The sequence below is a fragment of the Prionailurus viverrinus genome, chromosome C1 (genome assembly GCF_022837055.1).
Source record: "Prionailurus viverrinus isolate Anna chromosome C1, UM_Priviv_1.0, whole genome shotgun sequence".
NCBI lineage: Eukaryota > Metazoa > Chordata > Mammalia > Carnivora > Felidae > Prionailurus > Prionailurus viverrinus.
The window spans coordinates 78,187,973-78,200,388 of NC_062568.1; the positions used below are offsets into that span (position 1 = coordinate 78,187,973).

Below are 12,416 nucleotides of genomic sequence, written 5' to 3' on the forward strand. Positions count from 1 at the left end.
AAAATAAATAGTAATAGAATAGTTATTACAAATACAGTGAGTTATTTCAGTGAGGTGTCTCTCTCAAAGTATCGTTTTGTCCTATATTTACCCTTGTGATGATGTAAGATGATAAAATGCCTACATGATGAGATTAGGTTAGGTGAATGATGTAGGCATTTTTATGTGACATTAGGCTACTATTGACCTTTTGACCATAACGTCAAAAGGAGGATTCATCTGCTTCCACACTAATGGAAATTGAAACTGTGGATGAGGGATGGGTACTATACCTAGCAACTAACAGAGGGGCCATCTCTTTTTTCAGGTTATCCTCTTGGTAGTTTTTACTTTTCGAGTTTTTATTTCATGGTAACATACAGAGTAGTTAACAGTATTTCATAGAAATCGATATATTGATTGGGGTTGATTTTTGTAGTCATTTGATACATGTGACTTATGTGACTTAACAGACAAAAATGTCTTTGTAAACTTGACGGTTGTTTATAAACATTTATTAGTTTGGGGAGATGATTGAGAGAGTGTGACATCAGTCTTGTCTCTGGCATCTTGAGTCGGACATTAGGTATTCTACTTGAACCTTTCTTTTATCTGAATAATGTGCAAATTTATTTATTAGTTTCAAATGATATTTTTATTATGTTCTGTTTCTATTATTCATAGTTTAAAAAAATACAAACTTATGATTTTTATCTAAGTATTCCATAAACTTTTTTTAATACCACTTAGTTAATAAACCATGCTTTGAAAGAACTAATGGAAATAGAAGAAGTGAGTGAGAATGTATTACAAGTTCACCTAAATGGTAAGTATGTCATAATTTTGCCATTGGAAATGATATAAGCCATGTGAGCTTTTTATAATACAAAACCTAATTTACCTAAAATGTTTAAAGGTGGATGACAATTATATTTTAAAAACATGATCCATGCTTAACAACTTCCACTTTAAAGTACCATATGCATTATTTTTAGAAACTAAAATAATAATAATAATAATAATAATAATAATAATAATAATATACAAAGGAAGCACATAAGGACTCTTGTTTTTTGTCTTTCTTTTCTTAAAATAAAAGAATCCCAAGGTAGATAGTTCTTTGAGTCTACCACATCTTCATTGCTGTGCTTCAAAAAGGAAGTAATGTAAACAAACAGGCTTTTGACTTTTTTCTTTCTAGTTAAATTTAAAAAGCGTTAGAAAACTTACTTGACTGGAAAATAACCTGTGCTTTATCAAATAAATATTTCATTTTAATTAAATATTTTTAAATGGACTTTATTTCAGGACTGCTGCAGATCAATGATAAAATTGCCCTAAAGGAAATCACAAGACAGTTAAATCTGGAGAATGTAGTTGGAGATAAAGTTTTTGTAAGTATCGTTTCTATTCCTTTATTAAATAGGCTTTAATGTTTGCATGGCATAGATATTTTTATATTTTTGAAAGACTAGGGCAGGTTCAGAGATTCTAAATTGAAATCTGAAATATTCTTGCCATAAAAAAGTATAAGGTTCTAGGATGCATTTATTCATCATATCTTTATATTTAGATTTTTTAAAGTAGATCACACTATAAAATAGTCAAGAAATCCGTGTTTCTGTAGATATTATCTGAGTTTGTTTCTTTACGTGTTAAGAGAAATATCTTGATTCTCTGTCTTTGGAGGTAGATTAATATATTTTTTAAAGTACTACACTCTAGCAGTCTGTTTTTAGTCTTTTGAGACTTGGGTAGCTAGGTGTAATGGAAAATGTGCTGAATTTGAAGCTATTAAATGTGGATTTGAGCCTTGTCTTGAAACTGTTGACTACATGGCCATCATGGCTAGTATCTCTGAAGTTGAGATTTCTCATCTGTGTTAAATGTGCATTATCTTCTCATACTTCACAGTTTTATCCTAAAGACAAAAGGGAGCATTGAACATAATTTATATTTGAAAAATTCTGGGTTTGTAATGTACTATACAAATTTCAGTTATCTCTTACAAATGTCAGTTATCTCTTACTATTAAAATGTTTTCAGAAACTTATTTATACCTCATTATTGTAGCAGCTTGGAATCTCAGGATTGGTGAACATCAGTTACTTAAATGAAACTGATCAGCAATGTTCTGGAACTTTTATTAAAATGTTTACCCTATCACTTTATTTATAGGGTTCAAGAGAAACATTAATTTATAGCTACCTTAACTTTCATAATGAAATGACTACCTCTCCTACTGCTTACTCAATTAAAGTGGGTTGTATACATCCCAGTTCATTTTCTGCTCACTGGCGATCATACAGTACTATCACTCTAAAATGTATACTCTTTTCTGCAATGGCATAGCCATAGTTGTAAGCCTCTTTAGTAATTACTTATAAAAAGTTGAGCCAATCATGTGTTTTCCTTCTACACTGTCTACAGGTTCATAATGCCCCTTCTATAAGTCTAATGTTCTGTCTCCTGTTCAGACTGTACTGTTGAAAACAGTGGCCTACCTGATCAAGGAGATTTACTATTAGGTAGGCTCAGTTTGGCCTTCGGTTTGCAATCGATGTAGACTGGTGTTTCTAACTTTCCTAAATGGACCTATTTATATTGGATTCATAGGAATTGATTAAAAAGTCACCGTTGTTTAACATCCTGGGTCATTACTTTTCTTATAGCATCACATAAAGACATTATTTAACTTCTACATTATATAGATCAGTCACCTGAGGCAAACAATATATTTAGCTTACCTAAGGTCATCAAATGACAAAGGCTGGACATTAAGAACCTAAGTCACTTAACTGAACCCAGAGTCTTTCTGTTTTGATATACTTAGAGCAAATTTCTATATTCCTGTAAATGTATATGGATATCTATATACAATACATGTATATGTATTCATATAAGGATATTCTTATATGTGCATATGTATTTATATAATGATAAACTTAATGTCAGGTTATAACTGTCTTTAAAAAGAGAGAGAGTGGCATCTGGGTGGCTCCTTTGGTCGGGCGTCCAACTCTTGATTTTGGCTCAGGTCATGATCTCCCAATTTGTGGGATTAAGCCCCAAATCAGGCTCAGCACTGACAGCACAGAGTCTGCTTGGGATTCACACACACTCTCTCTCTTAAAAATAAATAAATAAACTTTAGAAAAAAGACTAACAACCTTTGAATAACTTTGGCTAGTAGTTATTTGGCTAGTACTTTGGCTAGTAGTTGAATAACTTTGGATAGTACTGACTTACCCACAGCCTTGTGAGCCTTTATTTATGTTATGGTAAATACTTCTTGCCCTACCTGTCTTGGAAATAATGTTGATTTGACAACATGCAATTATAGTAAAATATGCGCAAGTTCTTAAAAACCTATTATGCTATTTTGTATCAGTTCTCTCAAAATTGGGAAACAAGTGGATTTCTTTTCTCTGATATGTCTTTGCAAATTTAAAGTTGGTTATTTATTTAAATCAAAAAATCTGAATAACGTAAAAATTAATGACTTAAATGAAAAAATATTTTAAAGGGCCTTTATCCACAAGCTGGAACATCAGGGTAACGCATGTGCTCCTCTCTTAATTTCCACATAGAATATATTTAAGTTTTATCCAAAAATGTTTTGGCTGTGTTCCAAGTAAACAGCTAAATTTGATATGATATATACACATTCTATGATATGCTCTTGAATAGGTAAAAACAATTATAGTATGGAATATTTGAGGCAAATTTCTTCTCCCATTTCCTTTTGGATCTGATTTAAATTCATGGGCATTTTTTAATGTTCAAATTAATCTGAGACTGGCAAGAGCTTAATGTATTTGAAGTACAATGGAGTTTTAGTTCTCTGACTGTATTTAGAATATAGCAAGTCTTAAAAACAACCTTTAAAGTTAACATTTTTACAGATTTTATCTGGAAAATGCAAAATTGTAAACATGACAGAGTAATGCCGTTTTCAACACTATGCCATCCCTGCTTCAACATTTTAAGTTTTTAGTGATGCACATAGAAATATCCAGCTCAGAATCTGACTACTGACTAATTTGAATCTAGAAAAAAATAGATACATAATGCCTATATAATGTCCAAATATCATAGTCCTCTTTTATTCTTTATTTCATTAAACTTTTAGTCATGGTGTCTATTTTTGTTGTTCAGGGAAGCTTTGCTGAAAACCTTTCATTTCTTCTGGAAGCTTTGAAAAAAGGTAAATATTAGCATATTTAACACCATCTGAAAATATCACCTACAGTATATCACTGATACAGATGGACGCAATTTTGTATAAGATTAAAATAATTTTCCATATTGTATAACCTGTATCTTTTCACTTACTTAACGGTGTGTTGTGAACATCTTTCTGTGTCAGTAATTAGTGAGCTACACCATCATTTTTATGGTTCTCATTTATTCTGTTTTATAAATTAATTATGCTCCAAATATATTAAATTAGGTTCTTAATCACCAGTTCTGGACATTCTAACTTTGTACAATTAGGAAGAAATGCTTAAATTGTCATTTGGATTTTTCCTGGGGTAAATTTTAGTGAGTAGAATTCTTGATCAAACTGTACCACATTTAAAAGTATAAATATAACCAAACTACCTTGGAAATTCTATTTTCTAAACATATTTGAGAGTACCTTTTCCTTCACAACTTTTATTCAAAGTTACTATTTTTCATGTTTGCCTAAGAGAAAAAAATACATCTCTTAGTTTAATATGCATAATGTTGGTGTTAATGATGCTCACCACTTCATACTTTTATTGGGCACTGATATTTTTTGGTTTGTGTATTTCCTGTTGGTTCTTTTGCCTTATTTTGGTGATGTTTATCTCATACTCATTCATGAAAATTCTTGCACTTATTTTTCTCTTAAATTTGGTTTGGACTTTTCTGCTGAAGTTTTAAATTTTTTACATAGTCGAAACTTTTGTCTTCAGATTTTGAAGACATCTAGTTAATGTTTTCATCTAACATATACTTATAATCTGGTGAGAACTTATTTTGATAAGGTGTAAAGTTGAGATGTGACCTTGTATAAACCACTTTTCCCCATTGATTTGTAATGGCATATTTTATCAAATACTGAATTTCTATATTATATAGGTTTGTTTATAGACTTTTTAAGTAGTCCTCGGGCTTTTCATGCCATTTAGGTTTCTGTATATGTTTTATTATCTGTTAAATGTCCTCTTATCAGATTTTCTTTTCACTTGTGTATGTAAATATAAAGCCGTAAACTTTAAGGTAATAGCGATTCGTCTGTTAAAGTAGTTTCCCTCATTGTAATGAGAAAAATGAATTCACAGAGTCATGTTGAACTTTCCCTATTGTTGAAATATTAAAATTGTCAGGGCAGGGCTCAAAAAGGAGTTAAAAGTGGCTTTGGTTGAATTCATAATTTAACAATTTATTTGTAAAAATTTTAAGCACCTGGGAAAATGCACTTTGTATTTCTGCTAACTAAACAAGTCTCTTTTGAAGCAAAAGTTTTGTTCATAAGCTAGTTGCTCCCTTTATTATTAATACCAAAGTGTTTTGGAGTATGTAGGTGTTAAGAGATCCTTGTCAATTTTTTGATGGTAAAAGATTATGTTTCCATAATTTAAAAAATAATGGCATAATCACTTAAATAATTCTTGAGTTTTTTATTAGTAAACTAGAATCTGGTAATTAGACTGTGAACTACTTGAGGGCAGTAAGGGCTATCTTGTCATGTGAACAATTTTTTGTTGAATAAATGTACATGCACTGTTAAGTATCCTACCCAAAGTAGGTTTTTCAGTATGTATTTGTTGAATTGAGTTTTAACAACTGAAATGTAGTGAATAATTTGGAAACTTAAGAAAGGTTGATATAATTGCTTATTAATATAAAACTCTTATTTTATCTTAGGTGACAGGTCTAGTAGTTGCCCAGTGATCTTCATATTAGATGAATTTGATCTTTTTGCTCATCATAAAAACCAGACACTCCTCTATAATCTTTTTGACATTTCTCAGTCTGCACAGACTCCACTAGCAGTTATTGGTCTTACATGTAGATTGGTAAGTTATTCTTTCTATTAAAAAATTGATTATAATATTTAGATAATTAAAGCTTAATTACTGATGTAGTCACCTATGTAGGTGATTATATTAAGCATTTCTTTCAAATGTGTTTTATCAGTGCCTTGTGCATTTATCCTACTTTTCAGCTCAGATTGAAGGAAACAATTATTCACACATACTCATAAACTAATACCTCCCTCTCTCCAGTGGAATCACTGAATGAAAATGCGAAGTCAGATTATGCTAGTATAATTTCTACATTAGCAAGTAAAAAGACAATGAAATAATCTTACCATCATGTTATAAAAATTGCTAATTACTTTTATATTTAAGATTCATTCTATATTTTGAATGCTTGGAATTGAGTAAAAATGATACTATCCCCTCTTTGTAAGTACACATCTTGAGAAATGGAAGGGATTACTTCTGTCAAGATGTCACAGTAGATAGTGGCTTCTTTGCTTTTTGGGGGGATTTTAGAATGATTGTAACCATAGTCTCATTGTTGCTATCACATTACTTTGTGAAGACTCTACATGTTGAACCCCATGTACCTTCAGATGGCTACACAGGCCTTTTTTTATCTTCTTTTACATTATAAACTTTATTACTGAATTCAGATAAAACTGGTACTTAAGGGTCATCTCTCTTCTCATGCTCTGGCTGCCATGAGTCTGTTGTTTTCATCCTTCTTTTCCCTCCTGCATTCTTGGTAGCCTTGTATCAGGCTCATTTACTTCTTTTTCTTTCCTGCAGCTGTTGTTTTTTTTTTTTTTAGAACAGTGAAATGCTTTAAGTCATCTTTGAACAGTCCTCCTGCCAGTGCTGTTTTTCTGTGTAGTGTCTTTCTCTGTTTTCTTTTCCCGGTGCTCTAGAGCTTATGATATATGCCTTCATAATAAGCCTCCCTCATAGAACATCTGCCAGGTCTTTATTTCTCCTTGCCAAAAGCAGCAGTTATACCACAGGAGTTAAGGAAGCATCTTCTTGCTAAAAAAAAAAACAAAAACAAAAACAAAAAAAACAAAAAACTCTTTGGGTAGAAGAAGCAGTGGCAAATGTTATTGCCCCAATGAAGGACCAAATAAAGAATCAGCTGCTCCCTAGCAGTGTTATCTTAGGCCTTTAAAAATTCTACATGTATAATTCTCCAACTATGCAGTTCAATTCTAAGTATATCCATATGTCCATGTTTATAGGAAAAAAGTCAAAAGATGGGTGGATTAGTGAGTTTGCCAGCAAACAACCTCTTCCCTGTGGAAGTATTTCTTTTTTGGTACTATCCCCTTTATTCCCACATTGCCAGCTTCTGTCATTACTCTCCACCACTAAAATATCTTTTACTTCTACCTCTTTCTTTCCATTCCCAAGTTGAAGCTCTTAATTATTGGTTGTATAGAGTGTTGTTTCCACTACCTTTCAGGCACCTACCTATATGGATGATCTAGAACTACTCCTTAATAGAAAATAAATTTATAATACTGCTGTTTCTGAACATAACTTTTGTCTCTTTTAATTATGCTGGCACTTAACCTATTAAGAACATTCCAGGTTTTTTATTCACCTTCTCCCTTCTAAACCCAAGTTATTAAGTCTTTCCTGTCTTCCTTTCCAGACTAACCATGATCCCATGTTGATCACTTGAATTCTTTCAAGCTCTATATGATTGGTTTCTCAACCTAGTAATTAGGAAAATCATCTGGGTAGATTTAAAAATCCATATTTTAGGGCCTCACCAGAGCATTTTTAAGTTTTTTTTACTATAGAAACTTGACAGTAAACTTGATTTTAACTTTTTAAGGACAAATAGCACAAATGCAAGTAGTTTCTAAAATATCACTATAAAAAGACAAAAGACAGAATACTTATCAGTGTCATGCCGTGTTCCTGCAAGTTTCCTCTCCTATAGTTTGTTCTTGTAGTTCAGCTTGCTTCAGCTTGAATTTATAGGTAGTTTTGTGAAGTCAACTTTTCTCCATTACATGTACTATTTCTTGAGTCTTTGTTACATAAAATAATGAAGATATTTAAATTTGCAGGAATGTAATAATCTTACTACATTTTACCATTTCTTTAATCTGAATTCTTTATAGAATATGCAATTCCTTATTGAAATTCTTGGTGATGGGGCACCTGGGTGGCTCATTCAGCTAAGTGTCCAGCTCTTGATTTCGGCTCAGGTCATACACTCTCTAATGGTTCATGAGGTCGAGTCCCGTGTTGGGCTCTGTGCTGTGCCTTTCCCCCAGTCACACTCACTCTCAAAATAAGTAAATAAACACTTAAATTATTGGTCTTACTGTGGTGTAGAACTATTCAGTAATAGTTACAATTCTTTCGCAATTATTGTTGGTCTTAGAATGTTAAAGATTAACTGATAGTAGCATAGTAGGTAAAAGGCATGATAACACCAGGCCTACCAATGCTTAGAAGGGAATTAATAAAATTAGCTTGTGTAATAATTAAAGAAATCAAGGGAATGATTTGAGGTTTTGGAGGCTTACACAAGTTTTAAAGTTCAATTATGTATTATAGGATAAACATTGTTAATTACAGGTGATTGTTCGAATATGTATACTTCTAATATTGGTATGTTGTTTTTTAAAAAACATGCATCTTATATGGATTGTTGTTGTTGTTTTTAAGGATATTTTGGAACTCCTAGAAAAAAGAGTGAAGTCACGATTTTCTCACCGGCAGATACATTTAATGAATTCATTTGGTTTTCCACAATATCTTAAAATATTTAAAGAACAATTATCTCTACCTGCAGAATTTCCAGACAAGCTCTTCACTGAGAAGTGGAATGAGAGCATTCAGGTAACTTGGAACGAGGCAATAATGTTAAAGTAATTTTTGTGCTTTGGTATACCATTGAAAGCAATAAAAACCTACAAATTAAAAAAAAATTGTAAATTAGCATAAAGCTTCTAATGTTACTGTAGCATAGAACTGCATTAATACAAATCATACACTTATGTGTGCGTGCATGTGTGTGTGTGTTTTAAAGGAGATTGAAATGTCATATCCTAAATTTTTTCTCAAAAGAACTTCAGTGAGATTTTTATTTGTATCTACTTATATTTTAGATTATTTTGTTAATATTTAGGTTACTAAAAAATTTTTATTTTCTTTATTTACAAGTTTAGCAATAGTTTAGCTTAATGGTTCATCACTATCCAGTGTGGATTGTTTTCTTTTCTAGTTCTCAGACAGTTTTAACTTTTATCTCATTTGGGTCTCTTAAGTCAAGTAAGGCTTGGCATGGTTGTATTGTCTGTGTTGGTGAATATCATCATGCAGTCCCTAGAACCCTGAGAGTCTTAGCTACCAAGGCACGTTCACATGTTGATTTAAAAGTTAACTAATAAACCTTGTGGACTCTATAAATTTACCTAACCTTAAGTTGAATAGCCTAACTTATATAGACCATTGTCATATCAACTCAGCATACTAGCATCAGTTTATCTTACACTGACAAGAGTTTTCAGGGGTACCTGGATGGCACAGTTGGTTAAGCATCTGACTCTTGATTTCAGCTCGGGTCATGATCTCATGGTTCGTGAGATACTTTGGATTTTACTTTTGCTTTAGATTCTCTCTCTCTCTCTCTCTCTCTCTCTCTCTCTCTCCCCTTCCCCCACTCACACTCTTTCTTTCTCTGTCTAAAAATAAACAAACATTAAGTAATTTTCAGTTGGCAGGATGAAGGGAGAGAGTATGCCAGGAGTGTATTTAATAACAAAATTGAAAAACTATTGCTGAATAAATCCCACATGGTAGAATCTTTCAAAACTATGGGTCTTGTGAAGGTGGAAGATAATGGAGAGTCCTTGGTTTTCAAAGAATTTGGAGGGGAGCCTGGTAGGCTCAGTTGGCTAAGCGTCCGACTCTTGGTTTGGTTCAGGTCATGATCTCACAGTTTGTGAGTTCAAAACCATCATCAGGCTCCATGCTGACAGTGCAGAGCCTGCTTGGGAGTCTCTCTCTGCCCCTCCCCTACTCTTCTGTCCCTCCCTCTCTCTCTCAAAAGTATATAAACTTAAATAAATAAATAAATAAATAAATAAATAAATAAATAAATAAAAGAATTTGGAAAAACTGATCTATAATATTAAATACTGATGCAAATAATTAGATCTTTAGACAATTAAATTTGCACAGTGTGTATTCACCGGCTCTAAAAAATATTGTTTATGTCAAAGCAGTAATTTTTTTTTTCAGTTTCAAGTTTTTATTTAAATTCTAGTTCATTAACATACAGTGTAATATTAGTTTCAGGTGTAGAATCCACTGATTCGTCACTTGCATACAACACCCAGTGCTCATCACTAGTGTCCACCTTAATACCCATCACCCATTTAACCTTCCCACTCCCCTCCCCTCCAGCAACCCACAATTTGTTCTCTATAGTTAAGAGTCTGTTTTATGGTTTGCCTCTCTGGAATGAAACTGGACCACTTTCTTATACCATTCACAAAAATAAATTCAAAATGGATCAAAGACCAAATGTGAGAAAGGAAACCATCAAAATCCTAGAGGTGACCACAAGCAGTAAACTCTTTTGACATCAGCCGTAGCAACTTCTTACTAGATATGTCTCCTGAGGCAAGGGAAACAAAAGCAAAAAATGAACTACTGAGATTTTATCAAGATAAAAAGCTTTGGCATGGTGGAAGAAACATTGGACAAAACTAAAAGGCAACCTATGGAAAGGAAGAAGATTTTTGCAAATGACATCTGATAGAGGGTTAGTGTCCAAAATATATAAAATACTTACAACATTCATAAAACAAAGACATCTTCTTTTCCAAAGAAGACATACAGATGGCTAACCGACACATGAAAAGATGCTCAGCGTCACTCATCATCAGGAAAATACAAATCAAAACTACAGTGAGCTATCACCTCATACCTGTCAGAATGGCTAAAATTAACATAAGAAACAATAGATATTGGTGAGGATTCAGAGAAAGGGGAACCCACTGCTGGTAGGAACACAAACTGGTGGAGCCACTCTGGGAAACAGTTTGGAGGTTCCTCAAAAAGTTAAAGCTACCTTATGATCCAGCAATTGCACTACTAGGTATTTACCCAAAGGATACAAAAATACTGATTCAGAGGACACCAGCATGGCTTAGTCAGTCATCTGACTCTTGATCTTAGCTGAAGTGTTGATGTCGGGGTCATGAGTTCAAGCCCTGCATTGGGCTCCATGCTGGGCATGGAGCCGACCTTAAAAACAAAAACAAAAGCAAAAACAAAACCTGATTCAAGAAGCAATAGTGATTTTAATCTTGAATATCAATACCAAATTAAATGTGAGAACTTTGTATTTATTTTGCTCTTAAACAATTTTTTAATTTTTCCCAGCTTTGTTGAGCTATAATTGATAAAATAAAAAATATATATATTTTAGGTTTACAGCTTGGTGTTTTGATATACAAATACATATAGAAATGCCACAATCAAGCTATACAATGCATCTATCACTCCATTAGTTACCATTTTCTTTCTATTCTTTTTCCTTTTTCCTTTTTCCATTTTTATTTTGTGGGAGGAGGTGAGAGCACTTATAATCTATCTTCGAAACAAATTTCAGGTGTACAATATTGTTTACCATAGTCACATTTTTATGTGATATTTTTATTTATTCATCTTGCATAACTAAAACTTGATTCTTGTTTTGATTATAAAATATAGTCTACTCATATAAGTACTGTTAATTTTGTCATTTTTTATTTTTTTAAAGTTCCTCAAACGGGAACACGCTACTGGCTCATTTGGAAGAGCATGTGACTCTTGATCTTGGGGTCATGAGTCTACACCCCACATTGGGTGTAGAAATTACTAAAAGTTCACTGAGTAAAATTTAATCAGTTTATAGGAATAAATATACGGTGAAAGGTGCATGGTTCATGGCTCAGTTGATTGTCTGACTCTTGATTTTGGCCCAAGATACCAGGGTCGTGGGATTCAAGCCCCATGTTGAGGTCCACACAGAACTTGGAGCTTGCTTAAGATTCTCTCCTTCTCTCTCTCTTAAAAAAAAAAAAAGGGGCGCCTGGGTGGCGCAGTCGGTTAAGCGTCCGACTTCAGCCAGGTCACGATCTCGCGGTCCGTGAGTTCGAGCCCCGCGTCGGGCTCTGGGCTGATGGCTCGGAGCCTGGAGCCTGTTTCTGATTCTGTGTCTCCCTCTCTCTCTGCCCCTCCCCCGTTCATGCTCTGTCTCTATCTGTCCCAAAAATAAATAAACATTGAAAAAAAAAATTAAAAAAAAAAAAATACAAGTTTCCCTTATATCCATGCCTATCTCCCTCCCTTTAGTACGGAGTAATTATTTGGTTTATAGCATTTCAAACATATGTATACTGAAGTTGTTAC

General features: G+C 33.1%; 1 protein-coding gene across 10 annotated transcripts in view; it reads left to right on the forward strand.

The window, feature by feature from the left end:
• The window catches only part of ORC4 (origin recognition complex subunit 4), a 79,856-nt gene that overhangs the window by 56,562 nt on the left and 10,878 nt on the right, over positions 1–12,416 (forward strand). For all 10 annotated transcript variants that reach the window (XM_047872404.1, XM_047872400.1, XM_047872406.1 and 7 more), the window contains 5 exons: positions 730–805; positions 1,288–1,373; positions 4,138–4,186; positions 5,878–6,029; positions 8,679–8,852. In XM_047872404.1, the coding sequence (XP_047728360.1) occupies positions 730–805; positions 1,288–1,373; positions 4,138–4,186; positions 5,878–6,029; positions 8,679–8,852 (537 nt within the window). The remainder of the gene's footprint in view (positions 1–729; positions 806–1,287; positions 1,374–4,137; positions 4,187–5,877; positions 6,030–8,678; positions 8,853–12,416) is intronic.